The sequence below is a fragment of the Miscanthus floridulus genome, chromosome 8 (assembly GCF_019320115.1).
Source record: "Miscanthus floridulus cultivar M001 chromosome 8, ASM1932011v1, whole genome shotgun sequence".
In the NCBI taxonomy this organism is placed as follows: Eukaryota; Viridiplantae; Streptophyta; class Magnoliopsida; order Poales; family Poaceae; genus Miscanthus; species Miscanthus floridulus.
The window spans coordinates 82987136-83011684 of NC_089587.1; the positions used below are offsets into that span (position 1 = coordinate 82987136).

The window sequence follows — 24549 nt, forward strand, 5'->3', positions numbered from 1 at the left end:
GAATTTAGTTGTAAAACTTGTTGCTGTAATTCTAGGGGCTTGCCCCTCCGAACAATGGTGCGCCGGGGGCGCGCCCGCCCACCAAATTTTATGCTTTCATCATCATTTTCACTCCGTCCCCCATTCGTCTCGATGGGGAGCATCCCTGGCGCCTACCTCCTCCCGCGAGCCCGAGGGCGTCAACCATTAGCTCCGTTAGTCGGGGTCATGCCCATTCAGCATTAGGGCATTGGCTTATCCCGTTCGGTGGTCTCGAGAGGGAAAACAGGGTGGTTCTACCCCCCCCCCCCCCCCCCCGACCGCCAGGCCAGGATGAGAAGGTTCATGGCTCGAAAGCGAGTCAATTTTGAGCGGGTGAGCGCGTCTCCCTCCTAGCGATGATCTAAGGAGCAAGGAATGAACGATAAAGGACTCTGAGGTGTGAGGACTTAGCATTTTGTCGAGTTCGCAAGTCTGCTTCTTCGTCGCATCGTTCTTCCTTCGTGCGGCGCTTCCGCGCGAGGGGATGCCGAGGGTGCACCGCCGCACATGTAACGTCCACCCGGGACCAGGTTGTCAACCACCGTGTGGGACTCCCGGTGCCGTCTCGTCAGGGCGGGGCATAGGCTTGAGTCACGACGGATCCACCGAGCTAGGACCGGGAGACCTGCTCCTAAAAGGCCCGGTGGAGGGGACGGCGTCGGGGGCCCAGTGCCCGCCGGTGTGGCCCCGTTGAGTGGTCGAAACTCACCGTAGAAGTCGGCGACGTAGGCCAGGCTCCTGAAGTTGAGGACCTAGATCAGAGCGAAGGCGCCGGCTATGATTAAGAACTTGCCAGGGAACCAGACACCATCATCTGGGGCAGTGCCGCTTGCTCCGGCAATGAGGCGGGTGGCTCCGGCCATCGTAGAGCCTGAATCACACTTGACGCTGCCCCTACCTGGCGCGCCAGCTGTCACGGGGTCAGAACCACGGCAAGCATTGCTGTTCGAGTCGATGTCAGAGTACGTGTCTTCGGTGGCTTGGGTGGACTCAAGAACACAAGAATCACAGGGAGGACGCAACGGTTTATTTTGGTTCGGGCCGATCGATGCCCTACGTCAAGCAACTAATGATCCTTATACTCAAAAGCACCCAAAATCAGGGGGTTACAACAGAGTGTATAGGAGGAAGAGAGAGATTTAGTAGGGGGTTAGCTCATTGCTAATCCTGAGGTTGCCTTACCGCCGGTGGAGCCTTCCCCTCGTTGGAGAGGAAGAAGACGACGGGTGCGGTGGAAGATCTCTCGGTGCCCCTCTCTGGGTTGCTCTGCTCTCGGTGCTGAGCAGCAACGGATCGGTGAGGAATGGAATGATTTGTCTAAGATCGTCCTCCCCCCTTTAGGATCCGACCTTACTCCTTATATATCGACATAGGTCGGGTACATAGCGGTTTGGGGGGTTGAGCCTATGGTCTACAAGCGTCGGAGTCCAATAGGGTCTTACAGTGGCGCTATGTGGACCATGGCGATGTCATGGAGCCGAAGAAGCCCAGGGCGTCGTCCGGCTGGCCTGTTCTGACATGCTGAGTGTCAGGCTATGTCGGCTTGGACCCGCCTCCCCCAGGCGCGCCTTCTGGAGTCTTCTTGGTGGCGAGGGAGGTCGGCTCGAGGGGCTGACGCGTGGGCCCGGAAGCCCCCGAGCCCTTGGAGGCCGAGGAGGAGCTTGTCTTCTTGTGTCACGCCCCGTGCGTGACCCTGTCGGGGGTGCGGCCGGCGAAGTCGCGCCCAAGGTGCAGCGTCGGAGAGCCCGCGAGCCTTGATGGCTCGGGGCGTGTCTTCTTGCGCCCGGGTCTTGGTTGGCGTCGTAGGCCGGGCAGGAGCTAAGGATCGGGTTCAGGCTTCTCGTCGATCGGGAGCCTGGGGCTCGAGCGAGCCCCTGAGCCCTGAGCAGCCGGGCTTCTTGGTCTGAGGGTGTGCGCGAGCGTACCTGATGGGTATAGCCCTCGAGCGGTCCTGGAGGGGTTGGGCAGGAGGTCTCTTCGGTCGGGAACCATTGATCCCGAGGCTTAACATACATATGTTAGGATCTCGTCACCGCTCCCACTACCGCCGCCGCCGCACAGTCTGATTTAAACTCTGATGGAAGTGGTTGCAGCTGCTTAATTTGTTAGGTGAATTCATTTCCACACGATACATGATTTCAGTTGCTCTTTCTAACCCTCCCACATTATGCAGGCAGGCGTTTACTAATGCGACTTTGTTGTGCCGAAATTTCCATTTGATCCAGGTTTAACTAGCAGCATTGGACTTAAGCTGGCAAGCAACATTTTTGGGTGGGATATGGCCTGCTCTGCGCCGGTGACATGCATTGGGGATCCGACTGGAAGTTCAGTTGGCAGCTCCATTTCTATCCATGGCACGCCATGGCATGCTGTTGGAACACTACTTATGCTATTTCCCTGAATGAATGTTATGATCGATCCCGGCTCGTCTCTGATGGAACATTACTGACTTGGATCATGCTTGATTCTGGTGACTTCAGCTGCAATGTGATTCTATGATATATGGTCTTGGGCGACTTAAGCTGCATTTGGTGTTTCATGTTTTTTTTTTCTATTGGTTCCCAATTTCGTACTCCTTTCTGTTTCTTTGGTGTTACACTTGACTATCTTTGATGTCCTTTTCCTTAATGGTGGTTTGCACAAATCACAGTGACTCCGTGTAGGGAGTCCTGCATGATCCAATTCAGTCATAGTAACTATAGACAGTTTTGAATAAGGCTTTCGTATAACAACAATTATGAGCCACAAGAAAATGTGTGTTACTCGTATTTTAAGTAATATTATGGGAGAACAAATACATTATTTAATTTAAAACTACTAAGGCTACGTTTGGTTATGTGGGAATAATTCCCGGGCATACTGTTTCTTCATTAATTTAAATAGTGTAGGAATGATTCCTGGCCGTTCTAGGCCGGGAACGGTGTAACCGAACGGCCTCTAATTAAGTTTTCCAGACACCATTTATTTAGCTCCAAGGAAGTAACGACAGAGTGGGATGATCAAATGCATGTTCTAACGAAAAAAATAGGCCTTAATTTTTCTCTCTTCCAACAACCATAATTTAAGTAGCAACCTCTTGCACTGAACAAGGGCAACCAAAGCAGGTTGCTGTACAATACCATGTCCGAACTTCAGCACTCCACAGCGAAATCTGGCAACAGCAGACCACACATCATCTCTTATATATGGATCACCTCTTAAACCTCTTATATATATGTTTGATATAAAATGCATATCTTGGTAAGGCTCAAGACTTCACACTTTGACAAGGGGACTCTTTAATAGCAGTGTTTCTAAGTTAACCCTAGTTTTGTTGGAATGTCACTTTATATATTTCGTATCTTCTTCGCTACAAGGCACAAACAAAACTTCAATTCTGCATATTCAGTGCCCATTAGCTGTTGTCTGCTGGAAATTCTCTCTGGTATATTGCCTTCCACCACTCAAGCTCTTCCCTGCAGATGGGTAACAGCCCAAACATTAGCATCAAGTTTTTTTTTTTTTTTGAAGAATCTGGAGGGACCGAAGTCCCTACAGTAATTTTATTAAAGAACAAATAACAAGGAAGTTACAGATGTACACGAAGAAGGGAGGCAATACAGACAGACAACCTTAATAGACAAAGAAAGAGACGAAAAAAAAAGCTCAAGCCAGCTACTTAGACCAGACTTTGTATCCATGAGTTAAACTGGTTTTCTTGACTTGATTTTATTCTGTACTGCAACAGTGACAGTTCCTTTAGAAATATTCTTCGGCAATCTGTCAAATTCAACTGTATTCCTTTGAAAATGAGATCGTTCCTTGCAGTCCAAACTGTCCAGCACATCAAGATGATAGCATCCATGAAAAAAGGGGAATTCAGTTGATCTTTGAGCTGTGAGGTCAGCTCTGGGAAGGCGCCATGTAAGGGCATCTCAACACCCATTAGGTCCCAACACATTGCAGCAAAGGGACACTCCACAAAAAGATGATCTGCTGATTCTTCTGTCAAGCTATTGCATAGGACACAATCATAAGAGTCAAGGTACATGTTTTTCCTTCTCAGAATATGTCTGGTGCTTAGCCTGTCCTTAACTAGTAGCCAGAAGAAGACTTTGTGCTTCGGTTCACAGTTGCTTTTCCAAAGCCATTTAAAAGTGGGATGAACTTCTGAGTGACCAACAAGGATTTTGTACACCTTGGCAGAGGCAAAAATACCAGATCCCCAGCTGTAGATCCATTTATCATTCTCCTCATTTCGATCCCAAGAGTCAATCAGCTGCTGAACATTTTGCATTTGTACATGAGCAGTCTGAGAAAGGGGGAGTTGAAACAAGGTTGCAAGTTCTTCATGACTAAATGCCCCTTGAACTGTGATGAGCTTGTTTATTTCAAAAGAGAAGAGCTCAGGGGCAGACAGTGCCAGGGGTTGATTAGCCCAACTATCATGCCAAAATAGGGAGGTTTCACCATTCTGAATTTGTGGCCTAGCGAAGTTTTTGAACTCAGAGAGCAGCTTCAGGTTATCCCTCCACCAAAAGGATCCTTTTCTTATGTGGCTTGGGAGCTTCCCATTCTTATAGTGCTTTTCCCAAACAAGATTTACCCAGGGAAGGTCAAGTCTATTGAAGAACTTGTGCAGGTTCTTTGTCAAAAGAGCTTTATTCTGCTTTTCAATGTCAATCACACCCAGCCCACCTTCATCTTTTGGCACACATACCATCTTCCATGCTGCCTTTGGGGGTTTCTTTGCATTTATATCTGAGCCTCTCCAAAGACAGTGCTTCCTGTATTTATCAATCTGTTTAATGATGCTCTTGGGCAAGACAAGGGAGAACATGAAGAAAGTTGGAAGAGCAGTGAACACAGCATTGGTGAGTTGAAGCCTTCCAACTTGGTTCAGAAAGGTGGAGATTCCTGTTAGCCTTCTTTCACACTTATTTACCAAAGGTAAGAAATCTTGGGCTCTTGGCCTTTCAATGCTTAATGGAAGACCAAGATAAGTGAATGGCAAGCTCCCTTTAGAGCGTCCAAAAGTTGCAGCCAGGATATCAAGCTTCTCATCTGAAACATTTATGGGGACCATCATTGACTTGCTGAAGTTAACTTTAAGCCCAGTGGAGAGGGAAAAGCTATTCAACAGGGATTTCAAAAAAAAAAGAGCTGCCTGGCATCTCCTTTTACCACAATCAAAGTGTCATCGGCATATTGAATAACAGGAAAGTCATTAGTTGTTGTGGTTGGGATTGGGAGATTGAGTAGACCCAAGTCCTTGACCTTGTTGATCATAGACTGTAGGAAATCTGCTGCTAATACAAAGAGCAAGGGAGAGAGGGGGTCTCCTTGCCTTACCCCTCTTTTGCAATGAAAAGTCTTTCCAGGAACTCCATTCAAGAGTACTGCTGATGTCTCAGAAGAGAATATAGATTGCATCCACCCTAACCATTTCTAACCAAAACCCTTTGCTTCCATAAGAGTAAGCATAGCTTGGTGTTCAATTTTGTCAAAGCTTTCTCGAAATCCAATTTGATGATCACAATTTCTTTTCTTGAGTGGTGACAGAGGTGAAGATACTCAAAGGCCCAGGCCAAGCAATCTTGAATTGTCCTATTCCTGATGAAGCCATATTGGTTCCTGTGAATCAGAAAGGTTATAACTGGTTGTAACCTGTTGGCAACAACTTTGGTAATTAATTTCACTGAAGAATTCAGCAGTGAAATAGGCCTAAAATCAGAAACATTCCTGGCACCATGAATCTTGGGAATGAGAGTGATGTAGGAGGAATATTTAATACTCCTTAGACAGACTGAATTTTCAGAGAAAGCATTGCAGAGATTATAGAAATCCTGCTTGGGTTTATTGTAAGGTAGTCAATCAGTTATACCTTTGCTCTTGCTCAGTTACAGTCAAATGCTGAAATCCTTAAGGAAACTGTGGGTATTTGGTAGTATTCTAGTGTGCTAGAAACTTTTGGGCCTATAAAACTCCTCTCAAATTCAACAGTTTCTGTGCGAGGTATCTGGATCCCAAAACCGTTTGCTCCTCTCAAATTCTATTTTAGATTTGCATGTTTCGAGGTTTTCTAAGAATTTTAGTGTAATTAATGATAAGACAGGTCTACAGGGAATTTGAGACCTGAAGAATGGATGCTGGAAAACCAAAACATGATCACCTCCAGTTTCATCCAGTTACTTCCAAGTTTCCAAAACACTGGTTGTGTTACAGTACATGTGGAAGTCAATTACTGTTTGGTTTTATCTCATTAAAAAAAGCAAACATGACATGTTAACATTGAAAAAAAAGTGGATTATTAGATAAGACAACTAAAGTAATCAAACCAAAAACACAAATAGGGGAGAAGGATCACATTAGACCTTGTTTGGATGCATGTGTATTCACTTCAATCCGCGTGTGTTAGAGTGAAGTGGAATAAAACTTAGTTTAATTCCACTCACACATATGGATTGAGATGAATACATACGCATCCAAGCAAGGCCTTAAACACCATCCTATTGAATCATAATGAAGAAGGCCAAGGACCTTACGCCTCGCATCATTTCTACGGCCAGCACCACGTTTGACCACTGGAAGTTGTTTAATCCCTTTAACTTCCATAAGAACATTGGCAGTACTCAGGTCCTTTTCTGGAAAGCAGGTCACCAGTCCTCTTTCATTGCCATGGAACTGAACCTCGAGTGAGGCATGATGACACAAGAGAAGAATTTGCCTGCGAAGTTGCCAAGTAAATGTTTGTATTGCTAACATAATGAGTAAATAACATGAACTAGAATTGCAGCCACAATATGAGCAGTTTACATACATCCAAGGTCGATGAATTTGCCTGGGTACTATCAGAGTTTTCACTTGGCACAAATCGTTTACAACAAAGGTCATCTAATGTTACAATTCCCTCGAGAAAATCTTCATTATATACAACAAGAACACAGCTTTGCTGCTTCTCTTGCATAAGCCTTGTTGCCTCCTCGATGGTGAATGTAGGTGTGACCTTCACATAATGCTTTGCCATTGCTTGCGATACCTGGAACTCTGGAAGAGTGATTGTTAGGAAGTTGCAAAATAACTCAAGCGTCACATTTCACAATTGTATTAATTATTTAACTTTCTATAGACAAAAAAAGAGAGAATAACTTTAATTATCAACCATCAAGAAGCATCTCCTCATTGTTACTACCATAGTGGTAGGGATCAACGTCTAGAATTGCGAGTTCAACATTGTCTCCATCTTGTCGCCTCCAATCTGTCTCATTCCTATCTGTGGGAGGTAGCAGTGACGAATAGCCATGGCGAGGTGATGTTGCCTCGAATGTATCTTTGCTACCAGATTGGTTTACAACAGATGGGACCCATATTGCTAAACAACAGCTCCCTGTTAATCAGCACAAAATTATGAATATATTGAATTATGGTGCAGTAAAAAAATTGCAAACCCAATGTACACTACCATTAGAGGAGGTAGAATTCTGTAATCCTTAGTCAATTCAAAGAGCAGCAGCACAGATGTCAGTGGAACAGAACACACTGATGTCAGCGTAGCAGCCATTCCCACCTAAATCGTATGGAAAGTTAGCACACTCTTGGAGTTATCAAGCGTTAAACTGACTGACAAAAAATAAGAGAGGATGTGCAACAGCAGTGTTACCTGGAATCGCAGATTTACTAATTCTTCTGCTGAACCTCCAAAAATACACCAACAGCAGCCCCAATCATCAAACTTGGAGTTGGAGCATAAAGGCCACCAACAAGACCAGAACCTTTGCAAAGTGCCATTGCTAAAACTTTTGCAGAAGCTAATTGAGCCAAGAGCCAGATTCCAAGGGCTGAAGCACTTTTACCCGTATGTAGAATCTCATCGACATTGGTGAAACCCCAATACAATATTCCTGGGTACCTTAAAGCTATTAAACCTGCTCCAAGACCACCTAAAGCAGGACATACTACAGCAGGAAGGCCAACTTCTTCCTATCAAGTCAAGTCTTAGTGAACCAAACAACCAACTGCCTGAATGACACACTCACAACACTGCAAAGGGCGTACCCAGTGCAGAGAGCTCCCGCTCTGTGCGGGGTCTGGGGAAGGGTGTTAGTGGCAAGCCTTACCCTCGCCTGTGCAATGCGAAGAGACTCGCACCAGGCCCGCCCTTCTCACAACACTGCAAAGCATGCCCAGAATAAGGTAGAGTGGCAGATCTGGAGAATATAATCTTAGTCAGTTGTATGTTGAAACAAAGTAACATTAACGGTAAAAAAGTTGGAGAAATACAGCTCGTGTTAGGCCACAAAGTATTGCAAGTTACCAAATTTTAAGTGGCAATAAAAAATGCTAGCTCATGAAAACACTGATAAAACAGAGTTGTAGGTACTTCTACATGGAATCACATGTGCTGCATCATGGTGGTAAATAGCAGCAACAAAACCATGAACCTGCCACATCTGATTATTAAAAGACTACAGAAGGGCAATACAATTATCAGTTTTTGCTCCTGGGAAAGCAATTATAACACCAAAATGAAAAAGGAAAAAAGAACACATGTTCAAGCTCTTACCATAAGCCTAGAGGAGGATTAAGGAGTCAGATAAAGTTCGATTAGGCACTAGTGCCTAAAGTAGGAAATAAAAGCTTTATTTGAGTTCCCAGGTTTCAAAAAGAGAATGCTAGACAGGCTGCTGGAGGAAAATATAGAAGTTGGAGACAAGATGGCATGGTAATGAACAATTGCTATGAATGATTTACAATCGGAACAGAGTTGATTACAGAAATCCACACATTAATGTTTCTCGAAATAGCAAACGTGTAAAAAATGTACGGGCCGCGCATCACACAATGACAGACTGAAATTATCTCAAAAATATAGATGGAAATTAGAGCCAAAAATAAGGTGAAACCAGAACACATGCTTCCCTATATCTTGAAGGTAACTAAGAAACATCTACCTTATTAACACCAAAAATGATCAGAATAAGGTAAAATACCAGCAGCAGATTTTAGTTCATACGTCGGGACAATAAATGTTGCTTTTTCCCCTAGCAAAACATTGGAAACAGTTGATGATATAACTCATGCCAATATAATCATAGCACTAGTAAATGGTGGAGAATTTTCTGCTCGAAGTGGACTTAATACTGTTTAGATAGCAAAAAAGCATCCAGCAACTGCAGCATTGAAATCTAAAGGAACATAGTAACAAAAGTTATGGGAGGATATAGGGCAAGAACTCAGTAGCATGATGGTTACAAAAAGGAATTTAGGGGGTTGGCTGGAGCTTCTAAACTCCAAGAGCTCCTTGCCCGGTCGCTGTCCTTGTCTAGGTTGGTTAGGGTTTTAGTTGTTGCCTCTTTTATTTTTCTGTAAGAGTTTGCTTCCTGTTGGTGGTGTGTGTGTGTCGGGTGGAGTTCTTTGTACTTGGGCCGGTTCCTGCCGGCCCTCTGTTTCATTCTTCTTCTTAATGAAATGACATGCAGCTCTCCTGCGTTGTTCGAGAAAAAAAAAGAATTTAAGCAAATATTTATTGTTCCTAAAATATTTCATGTTTCCACTTCCTAAACAAAAGTGCAATTTTTGAGATAAAAATGGACGATATCTTAGCAACATGAAACAAAACTGGAAACACAACCCTTTCATTTTTGGTCCATCGAGTCCATATTTCATGAATGGAACAGATAATTAATTAAAATACCAGAAGCGATTCCAGCAGCAACAAGAGCAATTCTCCGTTCCCTATTGTTCTCCATCATTTCAGCACACCCATTTGCACACGATTTACCAATATCAACACTGGGTCCTTCTGGCCCCAGTGAACATCCTGTCCCTAAAGTAATTGCGGCTTGGATGGCTTTGATTGTGGGAAATCAATACCCTCCCTTTAAGGTTCAAATAAGAACTTTGTGTAAATAAAAAAAATGCACAGCCAAACACAATTAAATAGCCCTCATGCGATGACTATATGTTCTCCCAAACTAAGATATTCTCCTTTTGATTTGAATAGCTGACTTAAGTACACAGCGCAACTGATGTGCAACGGATTTAGATCTAACCCTGTAAACTACTTGCCGATTGCCAGTGGCTCAAGATCACAGTAAGAGAGCAAACAGGTGATAAAATCACCTTGATGGTATAGAATAATAAATCCACATTTAATGGTATGGAATCACCAAGATATCACCCCAATGACCAGTGACTCACAAAATTGAGAATCATGTTAATAAAGTCACTGGTAGCACTAACTAGTAAAACAACAAATTGAGCCATCTTTACATATGGTTAGCTTAAATTCTGTGTGTCTGTCAGTCTGTGTCTTTTGTTTTTCTTTGCATTCTGAGGAAAATAAAATAGTCATCCACCTAATAAATTGAGTATTACCAGACGCTATCTGATTAATTCGCAGCATAAAACAGAAAACCAAGTCGTTCATAAAAATCACCAGCAAGAAGACGGCAGGCAGTCAGTAGCACTAAAATTCAACATAAGACAAAAAAAAATGTAAGCACTGTGAAGCATTCTACCATCCCCACGGCATGAAATTTCACATTTAGGAAACACAAGAAATACATTGAGGTCTATAAACAAAGCATCCTATAAACACCAAATCACGAACGCAAGCTGTAATAAACTAATTAAAACCAGCATACCAGTAGGGTTTCCTAAACATGCATACGACTCACAGTCGTCATTGAAACAAAAAGATGGCACATATTATTCCGTAAGAAACAACACGATTCCCCACATGGAGAGATCTCGGCACTCACCCCGCGATTGAACGCGGCGACGCAGATGCCGGTGGCGAGCCCGAGGAGGCAGCCGACAAGCCGCAGCGCCCACTCGGGCGGCGCGCCGTCCCCGAGCTCGTCGCTGTCCTCGTCGCCCCTACTCGGCGACGCCCCGGCCTCCCCGCCGCCGTGCCCCGCGGCCGCGCCCTCGCCGCCGAGGCTCCGGTTGGAAAGCCGGCGGTCCAAGTTCCGCAGCAGGCCCTTCACGCGGCTCCGGCGAGAGGTCGCGGCCGGCGAGTCCGGGTCCGACGAGGACGACAGCGCGGTCGCGCCTGCGCGCAGCCGCTCGAGGTCGCTCCCCGCCATGGGCCCGGGCTTAGCGGGTTTGTATTCGCAAGCATGCGCCTTGCCTTTCTCGGGCCGCCGCGGCCGCCGCAGCTGCTGGTCCCCCTCCGGCGTCTAGCCGGTACGCCGGAGAGCGGAGGGAGGGAAGATCCATTGTTTTTAATAAGTTTTCTAGGAGATCACGTCCTTATGTTAGGGTTTTTCATGCCAAATTTTTTTGGTGTCGTGGATTTATCTCCTCTCTGACGACAGCAAAGGAGAAGGGTGGAATCATTTTCCCTACGACGGCTACGTTGAAGATGAGGGCGACAACTATGGTGTCAATAACTTCATCGGCATGATGATATGGAGATATTTCTTTCCGCACGGCGACATCAAGACTGAGATGATATCGCCGCCATGGAATAATTTTCTCCGGTGTCTTCTTTGTTTTGTCGTGGTTAGATCTGGCCACGATGAAGGATCAGGGAGAATAATTTTCAGATCAGTCTTCCACATTTTCACTGGCAGAAAGAAGAAGGAAGATAAAAGAAAGAAATTTCTCAACTCTGTCTGCAGGAATGTTGGCCGTCGTTCGTTAAGCATATGTTCTCAGGCCTTTCGAAGCGTCATACATGTTTGGTTTTGAGATTTGAAGCTATTCACAGTGTTGGTACAATTTAAGTAAAAATGTATTGTATTCTAGAGTGTTTGTAACGTGTTGATGTACCCGCTATTATATAACATAATTCTCTTTCGTCTACAAAAACGGCAGTGGCAGATCGCCAGATCAACACGCCATTGTCGTCGTCGTCAAAGTGCATGAAGAGCAGACATGTCATCCTGCTGTGCATGTATAGACGAAGCTCAAAGAACAGAGCAGGATTCAGGGAGCATGGAAAGATCCTTTGGACGAACAAAAAGGGCGGCACCTGTCCTGTGTTGCTGCTAGCGTCCCTCTACTACTGCTTCCTTTCAGTCAAAAACATCATTGCTTTTTTCTTTCTGCTTCGTATTTGCTTTCGGCGAAAGAATCGTTGGGTGAAATGTCGCGCGATCAGACGCCGCCGTTTTCCCCGGCAGACAAAAGCTGAGCTGAGCTCGTAAACACCACGAGAGTTTGCGTATCAGGCAACAAGCAACAGGACTGTGCATAGCTATACAGATTGTTGGTGCGGTGACAAAGAAACATTTCAGAAAAACTACAGATTGTTGCTGTTTGGCATTCAGATTTGCCCATAGATGCATCATAGATTTGCCCATAGATGTAATTATTGTTGTTGTTGTTTTTTTTTAGGAAACATAGCACTTTCCAGCAACTTTAAGGCATGACGCAGCTGTTTGTTCATCAAATCTGAACTCGAGATGATAAAAGGAAGAACATCTTCATTTCTGTTTGTTCAGCCTGGGAGGCTCACTGGTAGTAAGGCGATGATGCACATTGGAAGGTTTTCATCACTGGATGCCTCCAGGTTCAGTTTTACGTAAGGATGTTCTAGCTGTGCCTCCTTCGACGGTTCCTTCAGAGGCAGCTTTTAAGCTCGGGTGGACGGATTATAGACCCACTTCAGAGCAGATTATCAACTAACACAGTTAAAACCTTAATTTGTGCACAGAGCTGGCTAGAGCCCCTGAACTGGTCAGAACGGACAATGATTACATCCAAACAAGAAAAAAAGGGATTAGAAATGGCTTCTTCGGCTGATCCAGTGTAGCAAAGATAGCAATTTAGCATTAAGTGATCATGTCAATCTGAAGAAAGATAGCAAATACTAAGCAATTTTCACTGACCAAAGCCTGTAACAAGCATGCCATTTCCACTCCATTACAATTTGCTGAACACACACAGTAGTAAACCTACTATCATTGCTACTAAACTCTAACAAAGCCAGGCTGTAGTATCTAGATCAAATGGAGCACTTACAACTCAGAGCAACTGGAACTGGAAACAGATACATACTGCACTCCATCTTGGAACTAAACACGTCTCTAGTTACCAAAAATCACTTCAGCTCGCAAACTACGCATCTCAGGTACGCACAGCTGTGAACGAATCTGTCTGAAGACCTTGGACTACATCAATCAATCTTTACAGATGAGAAGAGGTAGTGCACGAAGGCGAATGACGTCAAAAAGCCAATGGTTCCGGTTGCCAGCATGATTGCAAATGCCATGAGGAATGAGTAGCCAACATAAAGCATTGCAGAGACAGGCCCGCTCAGGCTTCTGAGGTCAAAGACCAAGTAGTTGATGGAGTAGAGGAACACGTAGAGAGCGACTGAACCAGAGGCGAAGAAAGCCTTCCACCACCACCTCCAGTCCTCCATGCAGAGATTCATGTATGTTAGTACAACGGACACCTCGGCACAGACAGCAACAAGCAGCAACAGGACAATCAGCAGGAAACCAAACACATAGTAGAACCTTCCAAGCCAGATGCTCGATAGAATGAAGAAGAGCTCAATAAACAGGGTACCAAATGGCAGTGTTCCTGCACCAAGGACAAGAAGCCACGATGGATACTTCCTTGCAGGGATCTCTCTGGGGATCTGATTGGTCCGAACAGGGAATTCAATTTTCTCCGCTCTTGTACCAAGAAAACCACCAAGAAGGGTTAATGGCACAGAAATGCAGAACCATAGAGCCAGGAGGGTGAAAAATAGTGAGATAGGTAAAGCCCCCGTGCTCTCGCTTTTCCACAACACAAAGTCTAGGACAGTAAGGACCGTAAACATGACACCAGGGAAAAAGCAGGCAGTCAACCAGGACACTGATCTCCAACCTTCAGATGTGCCCTTAATAGTCCTCCAGAACCGAACACTGACATACCCACTTGCAATACCAAGGAAAAGATATAGAACAATCATCCCAGTAAGAAGCATTCCTCTTGAGGCTGGAGACATGAACCCAAGTGTGGCAAAAACGATTGTTACGACTGCCATGCCCAAGATCTGAACCCCATCACCAATCATTATGCATAACAGCTTGGAACAAGTTGGCTCTCTAAATACATCTCCGACTACAAGTTTCCAGCCAGATAGTTCCTCATTCATCTGAGCCTGCGCTTCCTTGTCGAGCTCTTCATACCTAGTCAGGTCCCTCCTGACAGTTCTGAGGAATATAACAAAGACAATTCCAGCCAAGAACAAGATCACCATGAGGGAGTTCATTATAGAGAACCAGTGGACCTTGGCGCCAGCCTCCATCTTCAGATAGGCATCCCACCTAGACGGCCATCTGATGTCGCTCTTGACAAACTCAACGTCATAAGTGAATGTAATCCTCTCCTGTTGCCTGATCACTTGAGATTTCTTAAGCTCCACAGGGCAGTCCACTGAGTCAATCTTGTCGTACATATTAAGCTTAGAGAAATCCTCAGCATTACGCTTCACACTGCAAGGCACAACCTGAAATCCAACAATCTGATACCCAGACATCCCATTCTTGTCCGTCTCTGAGATGACAGCAGATCCTTCTTCTCCAGTGCCAATGATTTCCACTTTTCCACCCTTGTACTCATGGACCAAGACCTTAAACTTCAAATGGTTGATGATATAATCATCTGAGGTACCGGCAGGAGAGTAACCAACAGGAAAGCCAGTCCACTGTACCGTGACACCATTCTGCCCAGTAAAACGCATGACGGGCAGATTGTCCAGCATCATGTTGACCTGGTAAAGATCGCGGGTGCGCTGCTTAAGGAGCTTCGCATCATTCTCATTAAGCCCTTTTGTGGTGCAGAGGAAGACAGACTCATTGACATTCACACGGAACTGGTAGGGCGAGCTGTCAATCTGGTCACCCATCAGAAGCTCACCCAGATTCTCAGCACTCTTCTTGATGCTGCCCTTGGGACGGCAGTAGGGCAGGCTGTAGTAGTTGAAAGGCATCTCCGTCTCGATGGACGTGAGAGAGTTCACCTTGGCATATATCAACTCGCCTTGGGAGTATGTGTGCATGTAGCTGCCAGGCAAGTAGAACGCATCGGCCGGTGAGACGACAACCAGTAACAACGCGACCCACAACAGTGGAGCCATAAAACAGGGACTGTGCAGCGCTCGAGCCATCGGAAGCAAAAAGTGCCCAGCACCTAGAACATGGGTGAGGAAACCTGTAGCCAAACAACAATTTAGGTTATGTTTATATAAGAAGGCAGCAAAAATCTACAAGAAATCATGACTACATAAGCACAAAATTTTGGACAGGAATAGACTGAATGTATGCTGCAAGAGTGCAAGTGCAGAAACCTAGATCCTAATTTTTTTTTTCCTAGAGCAACGCACTGTAAAATCTTTCTGCTCTCGCAGTTGAGACCATTCACACTTGTTTGCATTGCTGAAATTGGACTGCCGCTATAAATCATAGGAACCAAACTAGCAGGGAAATTTCTGTGTGCAAGAATAACGCGGACTCTCTTACCCAACAGGCATACACAATTAGGCACACTTATGAGGAGCAAAAGCATCCTTCGGAAACCTGTAATGTAACAAATTAGCTATGCACTACGAAGCCTCTAATTCGGGAAGCAGGCAATTAGTTAGTCCTCATTCCTAACTCGCCCAGAAATTGGAAGCATCCTGCAAATATATAGTTGAGACAAGCAAGCAAAGCCCCACCTGTGGTGAGTAGTGAGCTTAATTCGGGAGTAACCATCACCCAAGGATCTGAACTTAGGCATCCTTACAATTCCTCCTCACAAACTTGGCCATATCAAATACCACGAACTACGACGGCACTGTACAGTAGCCGGTGGACTCGGCACGCCTGAAACGTCTACGCTGCCCGCGAGGCTGCCCAGCACCCCACCGTGGCAAATACGAGGTGGTGCCAACTAATCTGATCTGGGGTTGGAGGATCTGCCCCGAGGAGGCCAGAGATCTATAGAGCAAGCAACCGGGCGAGAACCAAACCAAATCGCGAGGCTGCAGCGGGTGGTAGAGAAGAGGGAGAGGGAGGAGAGGTCTTGTAGAACGTAGGGCGCGAGGGGAGGAGGAGCGTACCTGGCGGTGGTGGCGACTGGCGAGGCGAGGGGAACAAGGGCGTGGCGCTGGCGCCGGAGGGGAAGACGAAGACGAAAGTGGGGGAGGGGGGATGCGTTGCGTTGGGTCCGGTGGGCGATGGCCGGTGGCGCATCCAAATCTTCTCGAGGCTTTTACACGTGTGCCATTAGGCCATAAAAAAAGTCTGCACACATATGCTATCATTCTGAACTTCTTTGCTCTCTAACTTATTTCATCTGTTTTTCTATTTAACGGTGTCAAACAGAAAGATGAAATGACCATTTTACCCGACGGTGGAGTCCGTTTCTCAGCCACGCGCTCGGACGAGGTGCAGGCGCGCCTCCCGCGCCGCCGCGGCCAAGAAGAAGGAGATGGCGGGGAGCTGCAGCAGCGGCATGAGCCCCGACAGCGACGTCGAGGGCCCCAGCGTGCAGGGAGACGGCCTCGTCCCCAACGGCGACGACGAGAGCCAGGAGGCGGCGCGCGTGGAGCTGCCGCAGCCGGTCCTCGCCGTGGATCAGACGCAGCGCGCGTGGAGGTCTGCCCCAGCCGCCGCGGGCGCACACGGGCGAGCTCGGCCCTGACCGCCTCGGCCGACCTCGGCCCCGGACAGACACCGCGGACCCCGGATAACCGACGCGGGCGCGGGCGTGCGTGGGCGAGCTCCGCCCCGGCCAAGGCGGAAGAGAGACTCGGAGCAGAGAGCAGCGACCTGCTTGAGGTTGCAGAAACACGGCGCCGCCTCAGAAAGGTCCTAATGGCTAGAGGGGGGGTGAATAGCCTAATAAAATTTCTACAACAACACTTAACAAAATGGTTAGATAATTATGAGACGAAGCAAGTGTTGCGCTAGCCTACTCAAAAAAACAAGCCACCTACCATAATTCTAGTTTAGATAGTGTCTATTCACACAATAGTTATGACACTACCCTATGTTAGTGTGCTCTCAAAGGCTAACTAAAGAGCCACACCAACCAAACAAGCAAGCTCTCACAACTAGCTACACTAAAGAGCTTATCAACTAGTTTGCGTAAAGTAAAGAGAGTGATCAATAATGTTACACCGCCGTGTAGATGAAAAAACCAATCAATCACAAGGATGAATAACAATAAAGATCAATCACCTCGGAATCAATGATAAACACAATAATTTTTTACCGATGTTCACTTGCTTACCGGCAAGCTAGTCCTCGTTGTGGCGATTCACTCACTTGGAGGTTCACGCGCTAATTGGCTTCACACGCCAAACCCTCAATAGGGTGCTGCACAACCAATACAAGATGAGGATCACACAAGCCACGAGCAATCCACTAGAGTACCTTTTGGCTCTCCGCCGAGGAAAGGTTAAGAATCTCTCACAATCACCACGATCAGAGCCAGAGACAATCACCAACCTTCACTCGATGATCCTCGCTGTTCCAAGCCATCTAGGTGCCGACCCCAAGAGTAACAAGCGAAATCCGCGGCGAAACATGAATATCAAGTGCCTCTAGATGCAATCACTCAAGCAATACACTTGGATTCACTCCCAATCTCACAAAGATGATGAATCAATGATGAAGATGAGTAGGAGGGCTTTGGCTAAGCTCACAAGGTTGCTATGTCAATGAAAATAACCAAAGTTATGAGCTACAGCCGGCCATGGGGCTTAAATAGAAGCCTCCACAAAATAGAGCCGTTATACCCCTTTACTAGGCATAACGCGGGCTGACCGGATGCTCTGGTCAGTTAACCGGATACTGAGCCCCCAGCGTCCGGTCGCTCGCAGTCAGCCACGTGTCCTGACTTCAACGGTCATCAGTCTTGACCGAACACTGCGCCTGAGTTGACCGGACACTGAACACCTAGCGTCCGGGCATTTACAGTAAGGTTCCAAAACCGACTTTTGCCGACCAGACGCGTCCGGTCATGCTCGACCGGACCCTGCCAGCGTCCGGTCACACTGTGACTTCTTACTGTGCTGACCGACAACACGACCGGACGCAACCCTTCAGCGTCCGGTCAATGAGCGACCCAGTGTCCGGTCAGTTGACCGACGCCAGCATCTTTACGACCAACTCCATTTCACCTCTAACTTCTTCACCCTTGCTCAAATATGCCAACCACCAAGTGTATCACCTTGTGCACATGTGTTAGCATATTTTTACAAACACTTTCAAGGATGTTCGTTCTCCACTAGATCCTAAATGCATATGTAATAAGTTAGAGCATCTAGTGGCACTTTGATAATCGCATTCCGATACGAGTTTCACCCCTCTTAATAGTACGGCTATCAATCCTAAATGTGATCACACTTCCTAAGTGTCTTGATCATCAAAACAAAATAGCTCATATGGTTTATACCTTTGCCTTGAGTTTTTTGTTTTTCTCTTTCTTCTTTCCAAGTCTAAGCACTTGATCATCATCATAGCACCATCTTTATCATGCTATGATCTTTGTTTGCTTCGCAATTTAGAGTGTGCTACCTATATCATGATCACTTGATAAACTAGGTTAACACTTAGGGTTTCATCAATTTCACCAAAACCAAACTAGAGCTTTCAGCCTCGAGGTCGACCGCTGCCACCGCCTCTGCGGTGGACGCCGGCACGACGTGGACGGCGATAACGCGGTCCAAGGGCGCGGCCACATTGACAAGCACCCAGGTGAGCAGCGCACGGCTCTCGGCGTCCGCCGGCTCCTGCACGTCGACCACCACCATCCTCCCCTCTGCTTCCGCCTCCAGCGCCTTCCCCGAGCAGCCGGCTGCCTCCTCCTCCTCCTCCTGGGCAGCTGCTGCCGGCGACCCTTGCTCCTCCGCCTCCTCCCGCCGCTGCGACTGCTGCGGCGGCGACGCCTGCTTCTTCCTCGACGACACCTTCATCTGCACGGCGGCGCTCGGTGACTCACAGGGTGGGGGGCGGGGGCGGGGGGCGGGGGCGGATGCTGCCGAAGAGTTTGAGAGAGAGAGGATACGGATGAGAGGGGTATTATGGACGTTTTGACTGACCTGACCCACTTGTCAGTACTGCTAGACGGTGAAAAACGAACGAAATGCGGATGGAATGGCTTGGAGAGCAAAGAAATTCAGAACGGTGGCATATGTGTGCGGTCAACTTTTTTTATGACCTGTGTGTAATTACAAATTTTTTTAATGGCATATGTGTAAAAGCCTCGATCTTCTCGGCGTTGGGCGCTTGGGTACTTGGGCTTTTGGGCCGCAGCAGAGTGGGTCTGAATCTGATGCTCGCGTGCTTTTCGCGGCCGTGTCCTTTTCGTGCGTGATGACTGGGGCCAAAAATGATGAAATCTGGGACGTTCAACAAGTGCGCGGTACTACGCTGGCCATGGCTCGTAACATCCTTTACATCCAGGGTCAAAAGCACGACATGTCACCTTTTCGCGCGTGATGAGTGGGGGGAAGGGAAAGAGAGACGCACCACGTTTAGCTGTTCTGGGCCGGCCCGAGCAAATGTGGGAAGCCTCTGTGCCGAAATGGCCAGGCGCAGCCGCGCACCTCAAAAGAAGTCGCCAAATCTGTCAAAAGTGGCTGGCTGGAGGAAGCTGCATTGCATTTGCATCTGTGACTGTGATGTATACGTGCCCAACAACAATAATCCGGTTCAAGCACAGAGATGGTGCTGTTCTCTATCATGCAGCCATAGCACTATAAACGATGCACACGGACACGGTGGTGTTTCACCGCAGACGCAGACTCAGTCACGCAGAGGTAAAGAAAAAGACTTCTCTTCTCCCGGTACCGAAACGAGTGTGGCTGCATTTCTCGAAAATGGGCGGATCAGGAGAATCCCCGATCCCGCAACAACGGCCCAAATCAAAGGAGCACGGTCACAGTCACAGGCCCCAAGTTTTGCGATGAGCGCTGAGAACGGGCTAAGGCCTGCTTTTTCAGGCCTATGACAAGAAACGGCCCACCTCAGAGTCGAGACAGTAGGGGCCTGTGTTTGGGACGGAGGAATGCAAAACACAAAAATGGGAAAGAAACAGAGACGTAAAATAGAGGATTGGAAAACACAGGAATTTTGTAGAAACGAGTGTTTGGAACACAGGAATACTAATAGCATAAAAATTTATTGGTTTGTGCTAAACGCAGTTGTTTAGATTAAATAGGAGCTAATTACACCTTTATAAAGCGACATATAGCAGTTAATTTTTTTTGAAGTGTCTTGGACCAGCCCACATGGTTGTGCATGCAGTTAGGGACTGCACCATGTTTGCTTGGTCGTATCAGTCAGGCTTATCAATTATGATACAGTGTTTTTCTCTCACAATAAAACAGCATCAGCCGGTTTATAAGCCACAGAAACGATCAAGCGAACAAAGCGTAGGAAGTAGCACACACTGTGCATGCATGCAGGGAGGGAGTATGCACATTAGTGCGTGTGAGTGTGCATGAGTGGCATGAATATTCCCATGATGTCAGACCTCATTTTTTTTCTTTCCTCCAAAACTGCAGGTTTCATTACGTTTCCTCTGAAACGGTTTGGGTCTCTTCCTTTATTCCAAACACTGCTACAGTGAAAAATCCTATAGGAATTTGATTCCTTTGATCTTCTTAAGTTTTTCCTATGAACCAAATAGGACCTAGCTTTGCAGGCTGCAGGCAACGTCACGGTTGCATGCACATTGTTGAACCCGATCAGGATCATCAGTCCACTGGCAGTAGACATCAGCATGTTCGCTTATTAGTTTCAGCTAGGACTTATCAGTCAATCATCAGTGTTTTTCTCTCACAACAAATCAGCACTTATCCGCCCAAAAACAGCCAAGAGCCCCATGAAAGCAAACGAATGTAAGCATGCGGCTGGAGGGATAGGAGCAGTATTATCCTTTTGTCCCGTACCCGTTCTTCGAAAACCCGTTCTGTAACGATTAACGAACCATGCTCTGCCGCAGCTGCACGCAGTAATGGACACAACGGCCTGGCATTTGCTCCGTGGAAGTGACCACGTGAACAGTGCCATGCCATCCATCATGTCTGCCCGCTCGCTCGCGCATTACTCCGTCCTACAGACGCCGGCCGTAGCACGCGAGCGATCCGATCGATGAGATGACGACACGAGACGAGTAGTAGTAGCTATAGCTAGCTAGGCAGGCCGCGACCGGCAGGCGGGGCCGCGTGCACGTTGCACTTGCACGTTCCGGTCCGGCGCGGCGGCAGCGGCGGACGCAGCGTGGGCGCAGTTAATCCGCCGACCCGCCGGCCGCCGCAGCCGGCCACGGCCCACGGGCGCGCGGAGCGGAGCAGTGCGCGGCACGGGATCCGACGCTCGCGTCGCGTCGCATGTGTGCGCCATTCCTCCCTCCCTGGAGCTGGGCCGGCGGCCGAGGCGAGGCCACCTGTGGCTTGTGGCCGTGCATGCCTACGTATTGATGTGGATGGAAGGTGGTCGTGTGCCCAACTGCACGTAATAAATGCCTCTACATTCCTCCTGGCTCCTATTACTGCTACTACCTCTCTGAATGCAGGCCTGAGCTCTGATGAAGCGAGCCACGTCTTTAACCTCGGCGACGGCGAGCAGCAGCTAGTTAACCGCCGGCCTGGGGGGCCCGGCCGGCCGGCCGGGCTTCCACTTCCACGCCTTGATGGCTGGCTGGCTGGCTTCTGCTTCGGAGAATGAACAAAGGAGGAGGAGGAGCACATGCGTGTATCCCAGCGAATTTACTCGCGTACAGTACTTTGTTTACCTTTTGCACGGGTGACGGGGGCCGGGCTAGCTTTCAATTTCGCAGGCAGAAAGAGCTAACGTAGCGCACAGTGATCAGAGTAAACACGCTGCACTGCAGGCGGCCCTGATCGAGCAGCAGCCAGTAGCAGTACTATGTCATCTCTGGACGCTGCTGGGGGCTGGCTGCCTCTGGTCGTGGTCGTGGATCCCTGCTGGTCCGGCGAGGCTAGCGGCCAAGCGGCGCTACAGAAGAATCTCCCGCCCTCGGCCCTTCTGCCGCCCGATCGCCCTGTGCGCTGTGCCCATGAACATGATGAGGCCATCACCCACACCCAGGCCGCGCGGCGCGCTGTCGCGTCGATCGCGAGCCCCGCATGCAGCTACCGCCACGGCCACTTGCTTGCACCCCCGTCGGCGTCGATGGGCTGCTCGGTGCTGGCCTCGTCGTCAGGCACTCAGGCTCGGCTCGGCGAATGAAGCAGGGCCAGGATTGGAGCGCCGCGCCGACCGACGCGGCATCCGAGGCTCCTCCGATGTGTCGTTGTACTGGTTGCTTTGCTTGCGACAGAGCTCCGCCGCGTCCACCTTGCCGGTAAACATTTACCAGGGCAGAGCTCTGTTGTGAAAGGAGTTGCTCCTCGTAGCTAATAGTCCAATAGATTGGAAACGAACATGCTCCTCGTCGCCGTAGGAGCAGTAGTACAACAGTTGCGGTTTTTTTTTATCAAACAAAACATACTATATAAAAAATACTTACTGCTTCTTCAGTACGTACAGCGCTAATCCCTAGTGTAGTATCAGCAAGTATACTCCCGGGTCCCGGCCGGCCGGCCGGCCGGCAGCATTAATGGCAAGGGGTGGTGTAGTGCAGGAGAGCCGGAGATGTCGCGGAGAGCCCGCCCCCGCACCGTACCGCCCGACCGCCCCCAGATGCCACGGTACCTATACGCGTCCTGCGGCCTATTCGTTTGCTCGTAAACGATCGTAAATTTTTAGTTAGGAACAATGTTTTTCTTTCACACCAAACCAGTCAGCAGTAAATAATCCACGATACGTCCCGAACAGGCTGCTATTCGTTTGACTTATAAGTCATATTTTTTTTTAAGTTATTGAATAATATTTTTCTCTCATAATAAATCAGTCAACGATATTTTTAATCATGGCTTATCAACCAAACGAACAGGGCACATACCAGACCAGGTACCACCCCATGCATGTTGGCCTCTTCTGTTTCTGTTGGCATCAACCATATCCAGCTTGTTCGCTTGGTCGTAAACGATCATAAATTTCCAGTCAGAACAGTATTTTTCTCTCACACCAAACCAGTCAGCAGTAATAATCCGTTTCGGCCTCAGCCAAACGGGCTGATCAATGCGCCGGCCGAGCCGAGACGCCTGTATGCGGTGGTGGTGACCCTGCGTCCCACGTTGCAGGAAGAGGAACGTGGCACTCGGCGGCAGTACAGTACGCCACAGTTCTCGCTGGTCCTCCAAGATCCGTATATCTCGGAGGGGGTGGTGGTGGCCAGGCCTGCCTCTGCCTGCATGGTGAGTCTTCGCCCCGGCTCATGCTGTCATGCATCCCCACAAGGTAAACTAGGTAGCCCCGGCCGCTAGTCCATTACTGCGTGCAGCTGCGGCAGAGCATGGTTCGTTAATCGTTACAGAGATTTCGTTCCTATTGTTCCCGACGCCGCGTGCCGAGCCACACGCGTACGGCGGCCAATCCAGCCTGCATCATGCCACCTCCTGACAAGCTCGCTCGTGAGCCGTGAGCATCCAGCCCATCCCTCCTGGACCAATTACGAGGTCATCATCATCATCATCATACAGTAAAGCCAGAGGCAGACTCGGCCCCGTGCGCGTGCCGGCAAAACCACTAGAAATTACGAGGTAATCATGGCGCTGCCCGCACTTTGGTGGCTGCCTGCCTGCCCCTGCCCCTGGCCGGTGGGGTTGTGTGCTGGTGGGGGACGACGAGCACGCGGGCGTGTCTTTTTTACGGCCAGCCAGGCAGGCCACCACTAGCCAGGCAAGGCTGTATTTCCGCTCGAATTTACACCGGGTGGTGGGCTGCGGCAGCCGGCACGCGGGGCCCCGGCGCGCGCGCGCGACCTTTTTGGCAGCGGAGCTGGCGGCAAAAGGGCATCACGAGGCGGGGCGACGCCGCATCGAGGCCCGCGCCGTCTCGCCTTGCATTTGCATGCCCGAGGGCCGAGGCCCCGAGCGAGCGACCAGGCAAGTGCCCCAGCCAAGCGGCATGGGGATGGGCGACGGAGTTGCCGAGTTGCCCTGTTGGGCACAGCAGTCCGGTCGGTTCCCCTTGCCGCTTGCTCCTGCATGCGGAGAGTGAGCAGTCGAGCTGTGCTTCCATGCCTGCTACTCTGTTGTTGTTGTAGACCTCAGGTTCAACCGTTCAGGTCTGGCAATTGCAAGCAAAGGAGCGTGGTGTTGTACTAGACCCGAACGAATGAACGATACTGTGCGTGCGTCGGTGTAGGTGACAGGAACGCGACGCTGCTGCCATGCATCGAGAGAGAGGGGTGCAGTGCAGCCAGGGTACTGTGACCGGGGTACACGACACTACGACATCGGGGTGGGTCCCGTACGTGCTGTGCTGACTGTGGACACGAGAGCTCGGTGGGTGTGTGCAGGAAAGAGAATGAGCCGACGCATCGATCGGTCCGTCGATCCATGGAGCACCCTGACCAAAGCGCACACCGGAACCAACGCGCCATGACGATGCCATTGCCAATGGACCTGCCGCTGCGAGACGGGCACCGGCCACCGGCCAGGCTGGCGCGCCGATCCGCCCCTGCAGCAGGCAGAGAGGA

The 24549-nt window shown here is 48.7% G+C and overlaps 1 protein-coding gene and 1 pseudogene across 1 annotated transcript; both read right to left on the bottom strand.

Annotated features, from left to right (window-relative positions):
* Positions 1-3061: 3061 nt before the first annotated feature.
* LOC136469493 (chloride channel protein CLC-f-like) lies at positions 3062-11754 on the bottom strand (annotated as a pseudogene).
* Positions 11755-12801: 1047 nt separating this feature from the next.
* On the bottom strand, positions 12802-16180 carry LOC136476840 (transmembrane 9 superfamily member 12-like). The gene is made up of 2 exons (XM_066474805.1): positions 16049-16180; positions 12802-15159 (listed from the first exon to the last, which is right to left on the bottom strand). The coding sequence occupies exon 2, from the start codon at positions 15113-15115 to the stop codon at positions 13127-13129; it is 1989 nt and encodes a 662-aa protein (XP_066330902.1). The 5' UTR covers positions 15116-15159; positions 16049-16180; the 3' UTR covers positions 12802-13126.
* Positions 16181-24549: the final 8369 nt, after the last annotated feature.

Bases quoted from the DNA above. Each gene is read 5' to 3' on its own strand.
- LOC136476840 (XM_066474805.1), bottom strand. From the start codon at position 15,115: ATGGCTCGAGCGCTGCACAGTCCCTGTTTTATGGCTCCACTGTTGTGG.